Here is a 23,325-nt window from a genome sequence, read left to right as displayed (position 1 = left end):
TTATTAATTATGAGATTAGACTTTAATTTTTTAAAAAATGATAAGGTTAAACTTTAATTAGCATCGATTTCTTTAAAAAAACTAAATAATATGATCTTATGTCATTGAATGTTGATTTGAATTCATGAAAAATTTAAATATATATAAATAGATATAAATAAGAAAAACTTTCAAAATTTTAAAAGTGATATATATATAAAACATGTGAAACAATATTTTTTATTTTTTTATATTTTGAAGTTTATTTTAAAATTAAAATAATAATCTGTGTTTTTAAACAATTAATATCGTAAATAATTATTGATTCATCCATTCAAAAAGAAAATTCAATTAAAATAATATATTAAAATAAAAATTTACGTTTCAAATTAACATAATAATATTAAAACAATATAATAATATATGTTTTTTAATCAATTAATAAAAAACTAATAAAAAATTATAATTTATCAATTATTAAAAACTTAAATTATTTAATAAACTCAAACTATTAAAACTATTATCAATCAATTATCCAATAACTAAGGATATTTTAGAATTTTTAAACTTTCACTAAGGTTATTACAAATAATCTCATTATTATACTCCTCATTCCCATTTTTATATATAATATAGATAAATATATATATGTACGATCATAATTATATGTGTATGTAATTTGTTCGCATTCCTTTTTCCAAAAAATAAGTTATTTGATTTTGGTACATAAAAGAGAAGAAAAGAGACTAGCTAAGAGCGAGTCTGGGCATGCCCAACTCCAACTATATCATGAGATAACCAAAGCAGAATGCCTGGAGGAGGGCTGTTGATGACTTGCATGTCAATGGGTGTGGCCGGTACAAACTTAGGACATCTCCGATCTAACTATAGATTGCTTTAATTTACTTGTTATGTCAGAAAAATTGGAAGTTAAAAATAAAAATATTCTCTAATGCTATTATTTGTCTAATCTATGAGTCCGATGTGTCAAAAAGAAAAAGAGATATTATCCATTACACTTTTTATTTTCAGAGGATTTATTAGACAATGTGACTCAACTTTTTATTCTTTTTTTCTATTAATTCAGTTTTTCTTTTTTTTTTATTATTTTTTATGCTTTCTCTTTTATTCGCGCTCAAACTTCTTCTTGCATTGAAATTGATTTCTTCTTCATGCATTGGAGAGTCATTTTTAAAATCTAACATCTATAAATACATATTTAGTCACATCATCATTTATAATTCTCTTTATTAAGACACATCAGTCACCATGGTTACGTTGAAAATGCTCTTAAATAAGTAGTCAGCACGAAATTTACCTCCCTAAGGATATGAGATACTTGTATAAGAGGATGGGCATTTGTAACCTGAATTCGAGTAACCAGCAAGCGAAGCACAAGTGGAGGATCTATAGTACCCTGAATTGCACAGCCATGAGATTATCACATTCAATAAGGATCTATTTTTTAAAAATTTAAAATTATTAATTAATTTCAAATGATTGCAATGTCCTTTTTTTTAACAATGGTTCAATGCCCTAGTAATTTGTCATTAAGCACGAGTTTTAAAACAAGTTATCACTTGAGTTTATTGTTGAATCTTAAAAGTATTATTAAAAAAAATAGTTTAAACTCATAAGGAGTAACTGAGGTGGCAGGATATATTAATAAATATTTTCTGTAAAATTAGAGTGTCGATCCATGAAAAAAAATACTTATAAAAAAAGCGGCTATAAAATTTAAAACGAGATTAGTCTCATTAAAAAAAAAAAAAATGTACGAGGAGGTACTTGAGTAAAAGGGAGAAAAAAAAAATAAATAAAGGAGGAGGAAAAATATTTCTAGGCTTAACTTCAAAGAGGAACCTACTAATAAGTTGTTTTTTCTTACCCAAGGGACAAGATAAAAAGCTGGAAATACTTGGACCGAGGTCCTCTTCACCTAAATTGTCAATCTCTATTAAAAAACTGGTATGGCTTTGTTTTTTTATTTTGGTTGAGTTTATTCTCGTACCTGTAAATTCCAATACGTGTATTCTGGGTTGGTCATTTATTTATTTTTAATGAAATATCATAAAATGCTTTGGGGAATGAATCTGTCGTTTTGCCTCGGACCTTCATGAGATTTAGAATTCTTTAGAGGTGGTTCATGAATTTGTAAATGTTGATGTTGCTTGTGCAGTGTGACTGTGAGTTATTTCTTAATTTAGGATAATTCCTCCTTTATAGTTAAAAAGAAAAAGAAAAAGGAACCATTGAATGTTTAATTGAAGGAAAAGAACAAAAATTATAATTTTTATCCATTATGTTAAAAATTATGAAGATATTACACGAATTAAGAGATTATAATTAATTTAAAATTCAAAAAACAAATTACAATACGTTCTACTTAACATTTGAAGTGTCACTTTAGAAAAACAATTTTTTATCTCACTCTATTTATCATAATAAAAAAAAAATCAAGTAAACATTAATTAATTTTTTTTAATTTTACTTTAATCTTTTAGTATCCCATTAAGTATGCAATGATTTTTAAATAATTTCAAAAGGATAACTTAGTTAATTATAATTATTTTGTAAACTTGAAATTATTTAACAATTTAATCAATAATTAACTTCAAACCACACATCAAATTTAAATGAGTAAGGAATTATTAATAATGAGAATTTAGAGAGAGAAGATATCATTTCAGGACTTAGTTTGGCTTAACGCATTTACTTTGGTCCTGCCAAAAGTGGAAAAAATTGACTTGACTCACCCAAATCCGCGTATAAAGTAAATGGATTAGCGACTTCTCAAATACTCCCGGTAATCCAAGCTTGACTTAATTAAAAAAATTTAATTAATATGATTAAACTAAAATTTTTACTGCATTTTTTCCTAATATAATCTTATTCTTATATTTATAAATACTAATAATTTATATCAAATTGATCTTGAAATTAATCAAATGCCAATGAAGCCTCAGCCTAATGGCTAAGGTGGATGTATTGGTCATGAGTTGAATTTCCCTGGCTAAACCTTCACCGTTATCATAGCTGTTAACTTTGAAATATACGCTTAGAATTTTCATTATAGCTATAGAATTAAATTCATTATTAAAGAAAAAAAAAAGATGATTTCACTGAACCTAAATTTTTAAAATTTAAGAGAGCAAAAATTGAATTTTCAAGCTTATAGCCATAGAATTAAACTCATCATAAAAAAATATATATTTCACTAAAGCTAAGTTTTCAAAATTTAAGAGAGCAAAAATTGAAAAGTTAACTATTTTATAAATAAAATTGAACGTTTTTAATATTTTAGGGATCAATATTTTTAATTTTTAATATTTGCTTGAGTTCAAATGCAAATATATAAACAAACATTTTTTTCTTTTGTATAAAAAACTTAAAATACAAAGTGATAAAGAATGATTTTAAATTAATAAATGATAAGAATGTAAAAAAATTTCTGTAAACAAAAAAACCTAAAACACTAAACATTAGGTGCTACTTCATATATGAACTTACTGAAACAAATTCATTACGAAAACACAAACCAATGATTGTGGGCCAATTTAAAGTAAACCCACCAATTGACTTAACTTTTTTGACCAGATAATGGCTACATAATAAATCCATCATGACCATTTACTGTTATGTCCTTTTTTGGAAATTTTAAATTTGTTCTTGTGTGGACATGATTTCTCACATATATCCTAAATTAATTTCTTGATTGTGATGCATCTCTAGAAGAAATACCTATTCTTCTCTTTTCTTTTTGCCAATATTATTTCTTGTCTGCATCTCAATTCTCAAATGTATATGCATTTCTCACTACCTTGTAACTTACACTTTAGACTCTTTTTAATTGCATGTCCAATTGGGAAACTTATATTACATTTATGACACTTACGGCTAATATTTATTTATTGTTTTCTCAAATAATATATCTAATGGGATGGAATGAAATTTAATTTTTTAAATCCTAATTTTTTCCAATACCACTGAAAATTGAAGGTGATAAATTATTCATAAAATAAAAAAATGACCCTTATATTTATTGGGTCCTTTACGAGCTAATCTAATTATAAGGTATCATGAAAAAAAAAAAAAAAATTTCAATATTTGATTGTTGGGATCCATTATTAGGTATATCTTATTAATTATCAATATCAATTTTTATGGCAGGTAAATCTGATATAATCTTATATGGCACTATTTTATTGTGTTAGTCCATAAGTTACGTGATATTTACAACATTCCCATAAAACAATTGGGTGAAACTATGATGCATATTAGGAATAATATATGATATAACCTTATATATGTACTATGCACAATTAAGAAAAATATTTAAGATAATTTAATTCAACAAATAAATAATTTTCAATTTATTTTGAAATAATTTATCTTGTAATTACTATAAAATAAAAACCATCCATATCATTAAAATTCATAAAAAATTATGTGCTATTAATTCTCTTTTAAAAAATATTGTTAATTCTTTAATGTTATATTAATAAATTATATTTAACAAAATTTAGTTAATAAATAAATAAACATAAATTCAATTTATTTTAAATAAATATAAAGCAAACAATTAAATACTATTCGTATCACTTTTTTTTTTAAAATTTTACATGGCAACGCCAAAAGAAAAACTGTCTGCTTTATATATATATATATATATATATATATATATATATATATATATATATATATATATATTATTGATTGATTGCTAATATTGATCATGCACTAATAGAGAATAATTAGTATTCATTAGATTGTATTGCTTAAAAATTGATCAGTAGGTGGAAAAAACTATGAGAGACCTTATACTTGTATTGACATTTATATTTAATTGTTAAAAAATAACTCCTAATCAATTAACAAATGTTAAAATCCGAAATCTTTTTTTTTTATTTCAGTTAATTCATCTTATTTTTTATATTTTTTTCTCATGTTTTGGTAGGTCCAATTTATTTTCAATCAGAATTTCAGATTTTCTATTTAAAAATTTTAATTATTTTAATTTTGCTCAATTTTGAATTGAAACGAATTATTGCCTACATTTGAGAAAAATTCAATTTTATATTAATCGGTTGATTCTAGTACGATTTAGAATTGAAACTATTAAATCAGTTTCTCCGATATTTTTGTCGAAAAAATTAAAAAAATTAAGAAGAAAAATAAAATTGACTGAAATATTATATATATACACACAAGTGTAGTTTTATATAAATGTATATAATATATAATGTGATTATTTTTTTTAATTTATTGTCATAAAAGCTGAATTGATGAAATAAAGAAATTAAATTTTGAAAAAGTAATAATATATACCCCAATATTCTTTAAGCATGAGTCAAAAGTCAATTGATATTCTCCACAAAGCTTCCATGTATAAAATTAATCTTATTTAACCTTATTCAAATAAAATACTTATTCTTGTTTAGGAACTATCAATATGATTTCCAAATAAGAAATTATTCTTCATCTAAATAACTAATGGAAGATTATTTCTTAATTTCTCATAAATTAGAAAAAGGAAATGTTTTCTTATGAGTCCTACAAGAATCTAGTGCCATTAATATTCAAAAAATAATAATTTTATAATTAAAGAAACGTTATGTAATTAAAGGTTACCAAAAGTATGTTAGTAGTATAATTAAAAAATATGTTTTGACAATATAAAATTTTATAAAATAGAAATAATTAATTTATAATTCTCAGTAATGTGTTAATCCTGCAATAAAAGTGAGACTATTCTCATTAAATATATTTATGATCTGATAATTGATTCAGATTCGAATCATCCTTAATACTAGAAAAAAATAAATGAGTTTATTGGATATCCCTTTAAAAATAGAATCAACATAATCAAAATTCAAAGTTTAACCGACAATACCAATATTTTTTTTAAAAAATAAACCTCCTAAATCCTAAAATTATGTTATTAATAAAATATATTTTTTTTTAAGAATTGATTTTTTTTTTTTTCTCTTGGACCTTGGTCAGGTAAATCAGATTTGAGAGATTCTCAAAATGGTTACTAAATAAAGTTTGTTCAAATGCATAAATGATGCCATTTAAAATAATATTGAATAATACAAAACGTTAATGTATTTATATTTCTTCTTTGACCAATAACGCTCCTTGGAATGTTATTTATGGTAAGAGATCCAACATGAGAATATATGACCGGTAAGAGAGGACTAATCCCCACTCTCTTTCTCAATCTTATTTTTTTCAATAAATTAGCCGCTTTCTCTTACCAATCTTCAGAACAAAATTTTCTCATTTCCCCATTAAATAATCATCACCATCTTCTTCCCTCCATTTTTAGCAATTCACAGCCCTTCTTCTTCTTCTTCTTCTTCTTCTTCTTGTACGTTTGTAGTATCAAAATAAAAGCAATCATTCGACAACGTGGACACTTTGAATGAAATCGTATAACTGATAAGTCAGTAAGTTTTTTTATCATTATTCTAGATTTTTTTTTTTTTTTTGTATTATTTGTCTATTTTTCATGGATGAAATAGAAGTTCCGGAGTATTTTATCTGTCCCATATCTCTCCAAATCATGAAAGACCCAGTAACAGCCATAACTGGAATAACATATGATAGAGAAAGCATAGAGCACTGGCTATTTAGTGACAGCAAAAACACAGCAATCTGTCCAGTCACTAAACAACCTTTGCCTAAAGACTCAGACTTAACCCCGAACCACACTTTGCGAAGATTAATCCAAGCTTGGTGTGTAGAAAATGCTTGTAAAGGTATTGATAGGATCCCTACCCCTAAATCTTGCATGAACAAATTTCATGTCTTGAAACTCATCGCAGATCTTGACCGCCCATCGCTGCAAATGAAAACCATCAGAGAAATAGAAACGCTTGCTTTGGAGAACGAAAGGAATAGAAAGTATATGGTAGAAGCTGGTTTGCCTAAGGCTTTGTTACTTTTTATACTAAAAAATTATTTCAAGAAATCCAAGATTGATGGTTTACAAGAATCTTTAAGTATTCTTCGATTGATTCGAATTCCTTCGAGCGAATCCAAGATTCTTGTTTCAGAAAATGATCAGATAATTGAATGTTTCTCATGGATTTTAGGGTGCAATAATTATATTGATGATCAGCATATTACTGTTAGATCCCATGCTGTTTCAGTGCTAAAGAAGCTATTAGAAGAAGCAAGCTCTAGCATACTCGAAAGGCTAAAACCGGAATTTATCGAAAATATTGTTGAAGTTATAAGAGCAAGTAAAATCACTCAACAAGGAATTAATGCAGCCTTGAGTATATTATTACATGCTTGTCCATGGGGAAGAAATCGGATAATGATGGTACAATTCGGGGCAGTGTTCGAGCTTATCGAGCTCGAATGGAGATCGCCAGAAAGGAAAACAACAGAATTAATAATGGGGATACTATTTCATTTATGTTCATGTGCTGATGGAAGAGAGAAATTTTTGAGTCATAAAGGAGGAATTGCAGTGGTTGCAAAAAGAATCTTGAATGTTTCTCCGGTCACCGACGATCGAGCAATTCTGATTCTTGCATTAATATGTAAGTACTCTGGAACAAGCATGGTTCTTGAAGAAATGCTGAAGGTTAAAGCTGTTTCAAAGCTTTGTATGATAATACAAGCTGATTGTGCAATTTATTTGAAGGAAAAAGCAAGAGAAATACTTAAATCACATTCTGATGAGTGGAGGAAATCTCCTTGTATTAGCAATGCTTATACTTTCTTGACAAGGTAATTACAGAAAGAAAAAAATAATTATATATAATATACTAAATTTACTTTTATCTTAATTAGCCACCTTCAGTAAATACGTTAATTACCTAATTATAGTATATTATATAATTAATTATGCAGATTAAATCTCTAATGGAATGCATTAAGAGGATCCATAAATTTCAAATACATCTCAACCTTGATCATTTGAGTTTATTTTGCATAACCTAAATTTAGAAGGACTATTAAATATATTCCTTTTTCATTTATAGTATTGATGATTTTTGGTCTGGTCTTTCATTTGGATTCCAAATGTGTTAATTAATTAATTCTGAATAAAATTCAATCGAAAAATTCAATTGACAAAGAACATAAAGTATCTTGAATAAAATATAATACAAAATAATTAGGTAAAAAATATGAAAATTTTAAAAATAATTACCTTAAAGGATAAACAATAACAATCAAATTGCATGAATATCTTGATAGTTCTCTAAGATTCTTCATGATTTTGGGGTGATGTTAAGCAAATGAAATATTAAAAAAAAAAATAAAATTGACAAAAATGAGAGTAATTTTATATTGAATGGTCAAACATGATAATAAGAAAAAAAATTACTTTCATTTCATTTGTTGTTTCTTTTTGAAAAGTATAAAGTCATTAGTAAGATCAAACTCTCAAGAATTATAAATAATCGCATATATAAAATATAGGATTCCACTCCTATTATTATAGACCAAATATAAAATTTTATTATCATAATCAAAAGAGTTATTTTTTAGCAAAAGAAAGTAAGAATTGTCTAAACTTTTTTGAATAAAAAACTAATGTATAAGACTTTTTACTTAGAAATTGATATCGACAAAACATATATATAAAACTTCGAGTAATTATTAGTTTTTTATTTGATTTAGACAGTAAAATAATATTTTTAAACATTTCATATCCGGACTATTTTTCTAAAAACATGCTACATATAACATGCATAAATGTGTTTAACAACAATGAAGAAATAAGCACAATTCCATATTTGCAAATTAAGATATAAAATCTCTTACCAAATAAAAACAATTATTGTAATAATCTTTTCTTCTTTTGTTTTTATATGATTTTTGTTTTGTTTGATAATAAATAAAAGAAATTTGTAAAACCTAAAAAATAGTAGAATTGTTTGAATAATTTGGTAAACGTTACAAAATTTAATAGCAATATAATTTAATTATATTTAAAATTATTAAGGGACAATTACTATAAAAGTAACTTTTATTTTTTTTTTTTAAAAAAAAGAGAAATCCAAATCCACTACTTGCCATGTGATACACAAAGTTTCCATGTGATTTGTAATCTTTTTTTTTTTTTTCTTTTTTTAGTTCCAACTATATGAAAATCCAGTTAACTTTGATCAACTCTGACTTTGACTGGCTGCAAAATTATGTAAAATATTAAGTCAACCGATTAAAACTAGACAAGATAACGTGATACAATTCAAGATTTGGCAATTCGGTTATTGTTTATTTCATATATGCAAATATATTATATAACCTTCTAGCTATTAACTAATAATTTTGTACCAAACTAATTAATTTTGATAAAATCATATTTGTGCCGGTTTATATTCATGGTAATTTGGTGAAACCAGTTTATAGAACATCATGAATTCGCGGAAATTGTGTTCCGCAACAATTTTATAAATAGCTTTTAGTATTTTGATAATATTATTTTTTATAGTGCTTTATAATATAGTGTTTGAATTAGATTTTAGATGTTAAGATAATATTTCATAAAAAGTTAATCCATGTAATATTTAGTTTTTAATTTTTCATAAAAAGCTACTTAAACAGCTAATTTTGTCTAACATATTTGAAAATTCGTGACTGAACTTTTAAAAAAATGGATTGATAGGAAAATCATGAAGAATTAAGCATGTGAAGATTTACTCATACTCGTTCACTTTAATTAAAGTATTGATCAAATAAAAAAAATTTATGTTTTGTAATTTCATAATCCTATTTTTTAATTTCTAATTGACACTCTCCATTACCCGATAGAATAATTTCATCAATTTCAATATAAATTATCTTTCTCTCGTGTTCGACTACAGTGGGAACACCTAAATTTAAAACCGGTTGGCATATGTATGAAACCACATATTATGAAATATGTATGTGTTTAGAGAGATAGAATATATATAGATATAATGATAAACAGGAAAATGAAATTATCGAGCTAGAATAAGAGAAATAAAAAACATATTAAAATCAATTAATCACACAAAATAAAACATGAATTGAACAAAAATTGAGAATTTAAAAAAAAAAAAATCAATTTGAACGGTTAAAACTGAAAATGAAAATTGAGGCTCATAACCTGAGAATCAAAAGTCTATCATGGAGCTGATGTGATTGAGATTGAATCTATAAGTGTATAATATGCTTAGAAAAGGTTGTGTTTGTATTAGAAATATCAGTTCTTATATAAAATGCGTACAAGTGAAATTAATCAATGAAATAGGAAATAAAATAAAGAAAATTATTTACAACATGATCTGTGGGATGATTAGCTTGATTCCCTTGTCTTTAGCTGATTTGATTTTGTGTCTTTAATGCTTTATTCTTTTCCCTTTAACTGATCTGATTTTATATCCTTAATATGCCCCCGCAAGATAGGTGTGTTGTCAATGATACCTATCTTGTATCTGTGATCTATGAAGACAGTTGAGGTAACAACTTTGGCGAGTGAGTCTGCAACTTGCGCATTAGATTAGACGTGACGAACTTGTAGGTTTTTCGACTGCACTTGATCTCGAACAAAGTGAAAATAGTGACATGCCTCATATGAGTATGGAAAACGGGGTTTTGTGTGAGATAAGTTGCACTGAGATTATCACAATAGACAATAGGAGAACATGCATTTTTATGTGTAACTCTTTGAGCAAGTTTGTGATCCAGTTTACTTCAGCAGTAGCACGGTATTCTGCTTCTATGGATGAACGGGCAAAAATATGTTGCTTTTTGGATGACCAACTGATGGCAGCACCTCCAAAGAAAATAACATATGCAGAAGTGGATGTTCGATCATCTATATTTCCAGCCCAGTCAGAGTCAGAGTAGGCAACAAGATTGAGTGGAGAGCTGGGACAAATTCGAAAAGCAAACATGTATGTTTCTTTTAAGTAGTGTAAAATACGCTTAGCCGACTGCTGGTGAAGAGCTGTAGGATGATGCATAAACTGAGAGAGTTTATTAACTGAGTAAGCTAAATCTAGATGGGTGAAGGCCAGATACTGAAGTGCTCCAATTAGTTGACGATATTTTGCAGCATCAGTAGAAGAGGATCCATCGTTTATGTGGAGTTGAGTAATTGCAGCAAGTGGGATGTGAACACCATTGGATTCCATCATGTCAAACTTCTGAAAGAGATCAGTCGTGTACTTGCGTTGGGAGAGAAGAAGGCCAACACTTGTTTGAGATACTTCGAGTCCCAAAAAGTATGTTAATGGTGCAAGCTGTTTGAGAGAGAACTTGGAAGAAAGAGCACTATACGCTTGTTGAATTTGATCATTAGAAGAACCAGTGATAATGATGACATCAACATATACTAAAAGATAAATGACAAATTGAGAAACATGCATAATAAATAATGATGAATCAGATTTGGAGTTGGTGAAGCCAATGGGTATAAGGAAATTGCTGAGCTCCAAGTACTAGGCACGCAGAGCTTGTTTTAACCCATAAATAGCTTTATTAAGTTTGCAGATGTATTAAGGATAAATACTTCATCAGACAAGGTGCCTTGAAGGAAGGCATTGTTGACATCTAACTAGTAGCAGTGGTAATGGCTAAGATGAGTAGGATGGTGCCTGGCTTAACAACAGGACTGAATGTGGCGGTAAAGTCCATTCCTTGTCTTTGCAAGAATCCTTTGGCAATGAGTCGTGCTTTATAGCAATCTAATTTACCATTTACCCTTTTTTTAGCATGAAATATCCATTTACAGGTGACCACGTTCTTAGATTTATCAGGGGGAACCAATGTCCAAGTCTTATTCAAAATAAGAGCATCAACCTCTTCTTGCATAGCTTGGCGCCAATGGTTATGTTGGCTGCCTGAGTGTATGTCTTAGGTACAAGAGATGAAACTGTAGAGACCACTAAAGCAGAGTAATCAGTTGGATTCTTTAATTTCAAAATTTGATGTTGGGAGCGAGTCACAGGACGATTGGCACAAGGTACATGGATGGGATTACTTACCTCGATGGAGGAAGAGACACCGGTAGGCACATTCGACATGCAATCAGTTGAGTTGAACAATGGCGAAGGTGAGGTCGGAGTATCATTATTGTCATTTTTTGTGGAGCAGTGGGAGGTGTTTCATTGGTTGTGTGAGCTAGAGATGGAGGTTACGAAACAGATGGAATTTCAAGAGAGAGACTATTGGATTGTTGTGAAGTGGAGGATGGATGTGAATAAAGATTGGCAAACAGATGGAAGGGATAATGATTTTCAGATTGCTATTAATGAGTATTTAAAATACAAGAGCAGTAACAAAATGCCTACAATACAGGAATACGTTTTACACTATATCACAGTAAACATCCCTATGATCAAGGAATAGGAATAACAGAAGTTTGACTACGATGTTTGAATAATATTACTCTTATCACCCCCCTCCCCCCCCCCCTGCGCAAACTCATGGAAGGAACCACCTTGAGTTTGGATTTCAATTGAAGAAACCGTGGTTTGGACAATGGCTTTGTAAGTAAATCTGCAAGCTGATCTGTTGTGGAAATATGAGAAACTTGAAGAACTTTCTTGCGAACTTGATCACAAACGAAATGAAAGTCAAGCTCTAGATGTTTTGATCTTGAATGGAATACCGAGTTGGCCGCTAGATATGTTGCAGAAACATTATCACACCAAATGCGAGGTGTAGCTTGAACAAACTACCGAAGTTCACGAAGTAAACACTGCAACCAATAAACCTCAAATGCCGTTGAAGCCAAGGCTCTATATTCAGAGTCTGTGCTTGAGCGAGCAACTGTTTTTTGTTTCTTGGAGCACCAAGAAATTAAATTTGGACCATGAAAAACTGCATAAGCCGAGGTACTCTTGCGATCAGTTTTATCACCACCCCAATCTGCATCACTGAAGGCAATTAATGATGGTGTCAAACATGATTGAAACAACAACCCATGGTCAGCAGTGCCTCGAAGGTAACGAAGAATTCTTTTCACCGCCCGCCAATGATGAATCGAAGGGGAGTGCATGAATTGTGAAATTTTATTAACAGCCATTGTAATGTCCGGCCGCATTAGAGCTAGATATTGCAACATTCCCACAACTTGTCGAAACAATTTTGGATCTTCAAAAGTTGGAGAGTTGTCCATAAATAACGAAGTTTGTGGAGAAGAGGGTGTACTCACATATGAAGCTTCATGCATATTGACACGTCGTAGAATTTCCCAAATATATTTTGTTTGTGACAAATGTAAACCAGCAGTAGAAGATAGAACTTCAACACCCAAAAAATAGCTAAGAGGCCCCAAGTCTTTTAAAGCTATATCGGATTTCAGCTTGTGTATTAGTGTTTGCAGAAAACTAATGCTGGACCCTGTTAAAATCAAATCATCAACATACACAAGGCAATAAGCAACATGAGATTCATGTGAGAAAATAACAAGGAGCTATCTGCCTTGGAATTCTGAAATCCAAGCTGTTGCAAAGCTTGAGCTAGACAAAAATACCATGCTCGAGGAGCCTGTTTTAACCCGTACAAAGATTTGTTTAAGGCACACACATAATCAGGCTTGCTATCATCAATAAATCCTTGGGGCTGCTCCATAAAAACAGATTCCTCTAGTTTTCCATGCAGAAAAGCATTGGAAACATCAAGTTGACGTATAGGCCAGCCACTACTAACAACAATAGATAGAATTAATTGAATAGTAGCAGGTTTAATAACTGGACTAATGTAATCTATCCCTGGGCACTGGTGAAAACCCTTCGCAACTAAGCGAGCTTTATAACATTCAACAGACCCATCTGATTTTGTTTTTGTACGATAAATCCATTTGCACCCAACAATATTTAAAGCATGAGAGCGAGGGACTAAATCCCAAGTACCATTGGCAAGAAGAGCATCAATTTCTTCAGACATTGCTTGTCTCCAAATCGAAGATTTTGCGGCTTCTGTATAAGAAGTAGGTGTCATAGAAAGAATAGAAGTGATAAACATTTTAGCCTTTAAATTTCCCGTTTTTGAACGAGTTACCATAGGATGGCGGTTAATTGTAGCCTCTTCTTGTGGAGGAAGTAGAGCATTAGTAAGTGCAGAATTTGTAGTGGATGGTGGCAAAACTAACACAGAATCTGTTATGGCAGGTTCTGATATAGGTGCAGCAGTGGTTTCAGGTATGGTTATGGCAATAGGGACTGCTTGTTCCAATGTATTAGCAGCAGAAGGTAATGTTTGAGAGTTCGGTTGAGGTAGAGGTACAGCAGTAGGTAGGCTATTGGTTGAATTGGTAAGGTTGGGTAGTGCATTACTGGAGGCAGTAGTTCGTGGTTGAGCAAGTGATAAGATTGAAGGTAGTGGAGGTGGTGCACCGAGGACAGAAGAACACCCATCACTTTCTTTGAATGGGAAAACCTGTTCATCAAACAAGACATGACGTGAGTAAAATATTTTGTTCCAATATTTTGTTCATCAAACAAAGAGAGACACTTGTAACCTTTGTGTAGAATATTATACCCAAGAAAGACACATTTAATGGAGCGTGGTTCCAATTTATTTTTAGAATAAGGACGCAACCAAGGATAACACGCACAACCAAAGGTACGAAAAAATTGATAATCCGGATGTCGTTGAAAAATAATGTGATAAGGAGATTTGTGCTTAAGTGTGGGTGTGGGAAGTCTATTAATAGTGTAAACTGCCGCAGCAAAGGCATGATCCCAATATTTCGGTGGAACAGAAGCATGAATTAAAAAAGCTCTACCAGTTTCAGTTATGTGACGGTGTTTTCTCTCTGCATACCCATTTTGTTCAGGGGTGTGTGGACCAGAACTACGTTGTATTATTCCATTGTCACTCAATATTTTTTGGAGAGCTTGGTATTCTCCACCCCAATCAGATTGAAATTGTTTAATGGATTTATCAAAAGATTTTTCAATGACTTGCCGGAATTTAACAAAACATAAGAAGACATCAGATTTTTTGCGAATGAAATAGATCCAGGTATATTTAGTAAAATGATCGAAAAATATGACATAATATAAACAACCATCAGATGTGGAAATAGGTGCAGGTCCCCATAAATAAGAACAAATTAATTCTAATGGTTGTTTAGCAACAAAAGAAGAAGCAACAAATGGTAATTTATGTGATTTGCTAACACAACATGCTTCACACAAAGATTTCATATTATTAGGAGAAGCAGACAACTTATTTGACAATAGAATTTTATTAATTGTTTGAGAACAAGCATGACCCAAACGGGCTGCCATGTTGACAAGGAAACTGAATGAATAGCTGGTGGAGGCATGGTGGATGCAAGAGAATACAGTCCATCTTTAACGTGTCCTCGATGAAGTATTTGCTTCATTCGAAGGTCCTTAATCACAAAAAAATTAGGGAAAAATTCCAATGAGACATCATTAGAAACTGTAAACTGACGAACAGACAACAAATTGGTGTTAGAAGTGGGAACATATAAGATATTATCTAAAGAAAAATTATGAGAATTGAGAGAAATATGATTAGAACCGATACTAGAAATTGGCAAGTTTTTACTATTTGTGAGAGCTACTTCATCAGTCCCAGAATACTCAGAATGAATGGCCAAGTTTTCCAGTTCAGATGTGAGATGATGGGTTGCTCCACTGTCCACAATCCAGGGCTTATTGGATGGAGTTGGTGAAGAAGAGTAGTTGCTGGCAGGTTTGGTATTTTGGTTGGTGATTTTAGGACTGGGGCAAACATTGGAAGTGTGACCACTACCTCCACAATTGTAACAGGTAGGACAATAAGTCTCTGAATTTTGATTTCTTCCACGACCTCCATTGGATTGATAGCCACCTCGCCGGCCACCTCGTCCCCTTCCTCTATAACCTCCACGAGATGACTGGCGATTGGTAAAGTGAGTAACTGCTGGTGTAGTAAGTGAGGTATTGGAACTTTGAATCTGCATTTCTTCAGATAATAACAAGCCAAAGAGATCATCAAATGAAATTGATGTGAGTCTTGCTTCAATATTTCGAGTGAAAGGTCTGTAATCAGGACCTAGCCCCCTTAAAATATGATCGATGAGATCATCTTCAGAAATAGGAGCATCAAGAGCAAGTAATTGATCGAATAATTGTTTTGCTCGATTCATATAGACAGCAATAGTTTCGGTATCACGAGACAAGGTATAAAGAGCAGTTTTTATTGTATGAATTTGTGCTCTAGAGGCAGAGGCATAAGTTGTTTGAAGCCGAGTCCAAGCTTCGTGAGCAGTTTTGACACCAACAACTTGTGACAGAACCGATTCAGATAGAGAACTAAGAATCCAGCCCAGCACTATTTGATCTTTGAGAAACCAGTCTTGAAAAGCAGGATTAGGAAGATCATTAATAAACTTTGGAGGAGAAGAAATAGAACCATCAATATGATGGTACAGCTGCTGACCATAAAGAAAAGGCACAAGTTGGGTTTTCCATAGAATATAATTTGTTGTGGTGAGTTTCACCATAACATGATTCTGGATTGAGGCAATGGTTGAGGTTATAACAGAAGAAGATGATGCAAAAGTGGTAGAAGGCGCCATGGGAAAGAAAGAAAAAAAAAACACACGGTATTGAAACCTTAAATTTGCTCTGATATCATAAAGATTGGCAAACAGATGGAAGGGATAATGATTTTCAGATTGCTATTGATGAGTATTTAAAATACAAGAGCAGTAACAAAATGCCTACAATATAGAAATACGTTTTACACTATCTCAGTAAACATCCCTATGATCAAGGAATAGGAATAACAGAAGTTTGACTACGATGTTTGAATAATATTACTCTTATCAGTGAATTGGTAGATGAGGGTAGAATCCATTCATGAAGTATTTGAGATGTTGGTCGAGGCAACGTAGGTTAAGAACTGGCATATGGAAATTCGGTTTAACATGTCGTGACAGATACAACTTATGAGAGCGAGTGTCCATGCATTTATAACAATGATGTGTGGTGGAGTAGCCTCGAAAGATGCAGGCTTGTGATTTGGGATCTAATTTATGTGAGGCATCCGGTTTTAACCATGGGTAACAAAGGCAGCCAAAGACACGCATGGATGGATAATTTGGTTGAGTGTGAAAAGGGGTTTCATAAGGACTTTGGTTATGCAAAATGGGAGTAAGCATTCGATTAATTAAGTAAACTGCTATTTGACATGCATATGACCAAAAATTTAGGGGAAGGGATGCTTGATGCAATAATGTCAAGGTTGTTTCCATAATATGACGATGGCGCCTTTTAGCTGTGCTAATTCTCTATGGTGTATAAGGAGGAGAATAAATATGTTGTATACCATGTTGGACTAAGGTAGAGTGTAATCCTTCATATTCACCCCCCACCATCAAAATAAACAGTAAGAATTTTGTGATTGAAGTATTTTTCAACTAAAGTTTTGAAGTTCAAAAAGATGCCTGTGAGATCTGATTTTCGTTTAAGTAAAAACAACCAAATATATTTGCTGTAGTGATAAAAAAAAATGACATTGTATCGATATCCATCACAAGATGTGGTTGGAGAGGGACCCCAAAGATCTGTATATAATAACTCCAACGGTTGAGAACTAGTGAGTGTGGATTTTGAAAAAAGAAAGTTTATGACTTTTATTACAAAGACATGAATGATAAAAATGTTGTTTATTTAAAGCAGAAGTAGGTAAACTTGCAGAATTGATAATGTGTTTAACACTCAGAATATGTGTGTGACCAAAACGTTGACGCCAAATAGATGTTGATGGTTGAAGATGAACGTGTAGGACAGTGGGCAATAATGAGCTCAGCCTCTTCCACTCGTACAAACCCAATTTATTCTGGTTGCGTGCGAGATGTGCCCCTGTTATCAGATCCTTCACAAGAAAGTAAGTAGGAAAGAATTCAACAGATGTTTGATTTTGATGACAAAATTGAGAGACAGAAATTAAATTTTTCTTAATAGAAGGTGCATATAAGATATTATCTAAATAAAGATGTTTAGTGTTTAAGGGAAGAGTGGTGTGTCCAGTGTGAGTAATTTTTGCACTGTTACCATTACCAACAATTATATCATCTGTGCCATTATATTCTGAGTATGTCTGAAGTTGTTGGGCATCAAATGTAACATGTTGATTAGCTCCTGTGTCCATGAGCCAATTATTTTGTACTCCATATTGTCGATGTGCAACATTCACCTGTGTCCCTTGTCCTTGCTGCAAGAGAAAAGAGGCTTTCGCATCATCAGCATTATGAGACTGAGATCAGCATAACTTGGCAACATGACCATATTTATCACATAATTAACACTGAACACGATTTTGCTTAGTGCGCCAGCCACGACTACCACCAGATTGGTTAAATGAGCACTCACTTTGATTTTGTTTTCTTCCGTATTGAGATTGAGAGGGAACACATGACCTGTTGTTCAATTGATGCTCCAGTAGGTGTGCTTTGTTGGGTATATTTAACAGTAACAGAGACAGTATCTTTGTGACTTGAAGCATGATTGAGAAACAACTCATGGGCAATGAGTTTGTCATATAATTTCTTCATAGGTAAAGGGTGTATCCCATCACGAATGGCAGCACTAATTTTCTTATAGTCTGCACTAAGACCACTTAGGATCTTAATTACTAATTCAGTATCACCCAGGGGAGAACCTGTAATAGCGAGTTCATCAACAATAGAACGAATCTCACTGAGATATTCAGCTACTGTTTTTGTACCTTTGGTGATTGTGCTAAGTATATCAAGTAGGCTGTAAATTTTGGTTTGGGATTTATTGGCACAGGTTTGATGAAGTCGTTGCCATGCTTGGTATGAAGTATGGGCGGATGCAACAATAGAAGCAATTGTTGTATCAACAGGTGCCATAATTGCATTATGAAGAAGGCTATCTTGATGTTGCGATGTTTTGAATTCAGGATTTAGAATCATCAGGTCATTTTCTTGAATATACTGTGGAGGACAATGGGAAGTGCCATCAATATAGGACATGAGATCATAACCAAGAAGCAGAGTGGTGATTTGAGCTTGCCATGTTAGGAAATTTATGCTTCTAGTGAATTTGATTGGTAGTTGTGCTGTTGGGTTTAGCGTGATAAGCGACGCTTTATGAATGATAGGATTAATAACATTTGAGTTGGTGTTGCTGTTGTTGGAAGGTGGAGGGATTGAGCTTTAATTAATAGTCACGGTATTCAAAAGAAAATCTCGATTAAGAGGAGGGGCTCTGATACTATATAAAAGTATAATATGCTTAGAAAAGGTTATGTGTTTGTATTAGAAATATCAATTCTTATATACAATGCATACAAGTGAAAGTAATCAATGAAATAGGAAATAAAATAAAGAAAATTATATACAACATGATTTGTGGCATGATTAGCTTGATTCACTTGTCTTTAGCTGATTTGATTTTGTGTCTTTAATCCTTTATTCTTTACATTTTAACTGATCTGATTTTGTATCCTTGATAGAATCGAAAAGAATGAATGACAAATCGTAATTTAGTTGAACTGGAATGATAAAATTAATGAACAAAAAGAAAGAATAAATTGAAGAAATCAACAAATCTCTGTGAGAGATCAATAATTGATATGCACAAACAAATATGAATTGAAACCCAAGACCATGTGAATGATCCAAAAACCCAAAAAAAAAAAAAAAAAAAAGAAAATTTATTATGAGTATCACAAAAATAATTTTAGAATTATTTGTTTTTCTACAACAATAAAAGCCTATATAATGATATTTTAGTGTTTTTTTTTTTTTTTTTTTGAGGAAATATTTTAGTGTATTTATAACTTGCATATGGGTAGAGTTTAAATCGGGTGGATGATCGAACCTGAGGCTTTGATCCATATCCATTAGATTGCGGGTCAACATTCGAAAGCCTGTATAATATTGAAAATGGCCTTGGATTGAGCGTTGCTTGGCTGGATTTTTCGAAGAAATTTTATTTAGTTTAGCCAATTAAATCTCCTGAGACTCTATATTTAAACCTAGTTTGATTCAGGAAATAGCATGTAAGTTCGGTTTTGAAATAAATATGTAGTAATATAATGATTTTATATAATTTTTAAAATATATAGTAAAATTTATAAATCGTGGAATGAATAACAATTATCCAATTTTTAAATCCAATGAGCCCTTATAGATGAATTGAAAAAAGATAAGAGTGAGCATACATCAGTTAAAACTGAACAATTGAACCGATCTATAGTTTATTTTTCAGTCGAATTATTGGGATTAATTTGTTTATTTTGGCTTATGATTTTAGGCAAATTCAGTTTTCGATTTTCAATTTGATTATAGCAAATAAGTCAATTTTGTTTTGGAAATTGAATCGAACCTATTCAATTTGATTCTATACAGAGTTCAAAAAATTCAATATCACATCCTTAATTTTAGATTAAAGTCTATTATTAATGGATTCTCCTAATTTTAGAAATTTCTTTCGTAAGCATTTAAGTCGTTAATCATTTAATTAACCATTTGTTTATTCACATTTGTTTCTTAGATAATTTTCAAAAAAATAAATCATTTAATTCAATATATAGTCATTGGACTAGCTGGATGTGTAGATTTTGAGGTGATTTCTGGTAATATTTATAAGAGATTTAATATCAACTTACCTTTTCTTTTTACAATCTTTTGATGAAAAATTAGTCTAGACTTCAGTAATTATATTCTACAACTATAATTATTAATTTCTTTTTTTTTTTTGGATGTTAATGGGTTAAATATATAATTGATTTAGTTATAATTCCACAGTCTAGCTAGAAAGTCAACCCATTATGAGTAACAACAATGTCTAGTTATAGGATAAGTCAAAATCAGAAGTAAGCATGTGCTTAAAATGTAAAAATCAGGTGTTCTAAAGGTGGTGGTTTAGGCTAAAGCTTAAAAGATTAGGCCAAATCCACTTCTTGGAGTTAATAATAGTAAAATTAATCCACTAAGCACTATAATAATTAGGTTTTTGCCAAATTAATAACAAAGTTGTGTGGATTTTATCATGAGTTAACCCAATTGGAAAGGTTTAGCCATCCAAAAGGGTACCACTTGCTTCTAATCTTTCCATTCATAATTGTTCATGTTAGTGCTTCCACACTACTTTATCATTTTCACCTATATTTTAATCATCCAAAAGCTGTTGTCCTTTGCTCCCATCTTTTTTTCTTTCTTTTTGAATTTTTTAGTTATTGTAACAAACTCAAATAATCTCATTTGTGTCTTATTATCAAAGGGAAAATTTTTAAAATTGTCTTTTAATGTCAAGGTGTTATAATTTTTGGGGACAAATAATATTCATTGTCTTTAATTCTCATCCATTTTTATTATTTTTTTTTAGTGGAAGAAACTTTGCTCCCATCTTTACCGGTCACATTAGATAGGATTCCTGCAAACCCTTAAATTGAAATACAAGTCGCTTATATATATTTTCAAAATACATAAATATCGAAAATGGAAACGTGAGAAAAACACATAAATATCAAAATTATAAAATCTATATTTATAAATATAAAAAATAAATTATTATAAACCATTAAAAATATTTAATAGTAAGCCAAGTGTAATTAACATTTAGTCATTATTCAAAAGGAAAAAAAATTATTTACAAGTACCATACTCATAGAAAATATATATTTTGTAGATTTATATTTATTTATATATTTATTTTAATCAGAAAATGAGTTTTCAAAAGCGAAAAGATGTTTTTAACTACTCAATTTACATCAAATAGTCTCGAAACATTTTCAAGGAATTTCCAAATATTTTTGAAACGATCCGAAAATTCAATTTTGTTGAATTTTCATTTATAAACTAAATTTTTATTCTAATTAATGAAATTCAATGGAAAATATTTTATTATTGCTAAACTAGACTTGTAAACCAGTTTAAATTTTTCAAAAACTAAGTAAAAAATCCATAAACCAAGCAAAAATCGAATCAAATCACTGAATTAGACCAAACTGCTTCGAATCGAACCAGAATAGTCTAGAAACCAGCCTTTACTTTTTTTTTCCTTTCTCTTCTTCTTCTTTCCGGGGGGGCTCCAGCGCCCGCTGTTCCTTCACTTTTCCGTTTCTGGCCACCTTTCGGCGAGAGCAAGTGGCGGTCAGGTCCCGTCGGTCACATCTTCGGCCTTCCTTCACGGCGAACGTACCTGCAGTGGCGCGAATCAACCTGTCTCCTCAGTGCTTTCCGGCGATTCCCATTAGCAAGGCGAGTCGAAAATGCCATCTTGTTATCTTTAGATAAATGATTAATGGACAAACTGAATTTGAATGAGCCATTTGAGATGATTGAAGTTTTAGGTTTTGAAAATCGATAAAATTTGGGATTTTAGTAATTAATTTGCCATATTTTGTAGATATTAACCTCAAAATTGAACTTTACAGGAAGTTTTCTTCATTTTCGGTATATTGTTATTTTACACGAGGCCTGCCGCCCGTCTGGCCACCGTGGCCGGCGGCGACGGTGGAGGTTTCCGGTGACTGGAAAGTGCACAATAGGCAGAATCTTGCACTCAACCCGTCGAGTATGACTATACTATTAGATTTGCAATCCGACATTGATTGATATTCAAACTATTGTTTGACTTGAATTTGTAATTAGGCTTAGAAAGTATAAAACTGCAGAAAATTAGTTAATCAAGGTTATTATGCCTTAAAAAAAATTATTTAGCTAAATAATTACATGAATAATACCTAAGAAAGAATTAGTTACACAAAAGTAATGTTTAAAATAGGAATCTACCTCCTTGTGGATCTTTTAGCTATTAAGCTTCAATATATTAGTTAATAGTAATCTTTAGCTAATCAAAGCTGAAGGAATGCTTAATTCTATTAGAAAATGGCTTGAGTCAGTTTGATTTGGGTCCAAATTTAATTGTGATTATTTGTCTTGTTTGAATTTTAATGTTTTCTAAGCATGGAAATTGACATGAATTGGGATAAGAGGAGTTTTAATTTTATGTTGAAATTAGGAGTGGCCGAATAGGCCTAATAAAAATTATTATGATTCTTGTTAGAGAACCTCAACAAGTAAATACACTTAATTCTGAACTTATGAATACAAATCATTTAGAATGATTGTTATGAATCGAAACGTGAAAGATAAATTGGAATATTTGAAATAGTAGGTTTAATTCTTGCTAGGAATTAGTTAGTTTAGTATATTTTAAGTTTCAAGTTGGATCTCTTAGTAGATTTATTCATTAAATTTTAATTTAATAGAAGCATTTGTTCTTAGTGGCTAATATAAAATTTAATAAGGTATAAATATGTGGTTGTTATCTTTAAGCAAGGATAAAGGAATGAAGATTTGATGAAGAGTACCATAATAGTTAGACACTAAGGAACTACCAAGTGAAAGTA

The 23,325-nt window shown here is 30.8% G+C and overlaps 1 protein-coding gene across 1 annotated transcript; it reads left to right on the top strand.

The window, feature by feature from the left end:
* Positions 1-6,164: 6,164 nt before the first annotated feature.
* Positions 6,165-7,729, top strand: LOC105635898 (E3 ubiquitin-protein ligase PUB24). Its single transcript, XM_012219032.4, has one exon. The coding sequence runs from the start codon at positions 6,494-6,496 to the stop codon at positions 7,727-7,729; it is 1,236 nt and encodes a 411-aa protein (XP_012074422.1). The 5' UTR covers positions 6,165-6,493.
* Positions 7,730-23,325: the final 15,596 nt, after the last annotated feature.

The sequence above is a fragment of the Jatropha curcas genome, chromosome 2 (genome assembly GCF_041381405.1).
Source record: "Jatropha curcas cultivar XTBG-Jc1 chromosome 2, XTBG_Jcur_1.0, whole genome shotgun sequence".
In the NCBI taxonomy this organism is placed as follows: Eukaryota; Viridiplantae; Streptophyta; class Magnoliopsida; order Malpighiales; family Euphorbiaceae; genus Jatropha; species Jatropha curcas.
Note: the sequence above shows the minus strand (reverse complement) of the source record. Positions and strands in the feature narration are given on the sequence as shown.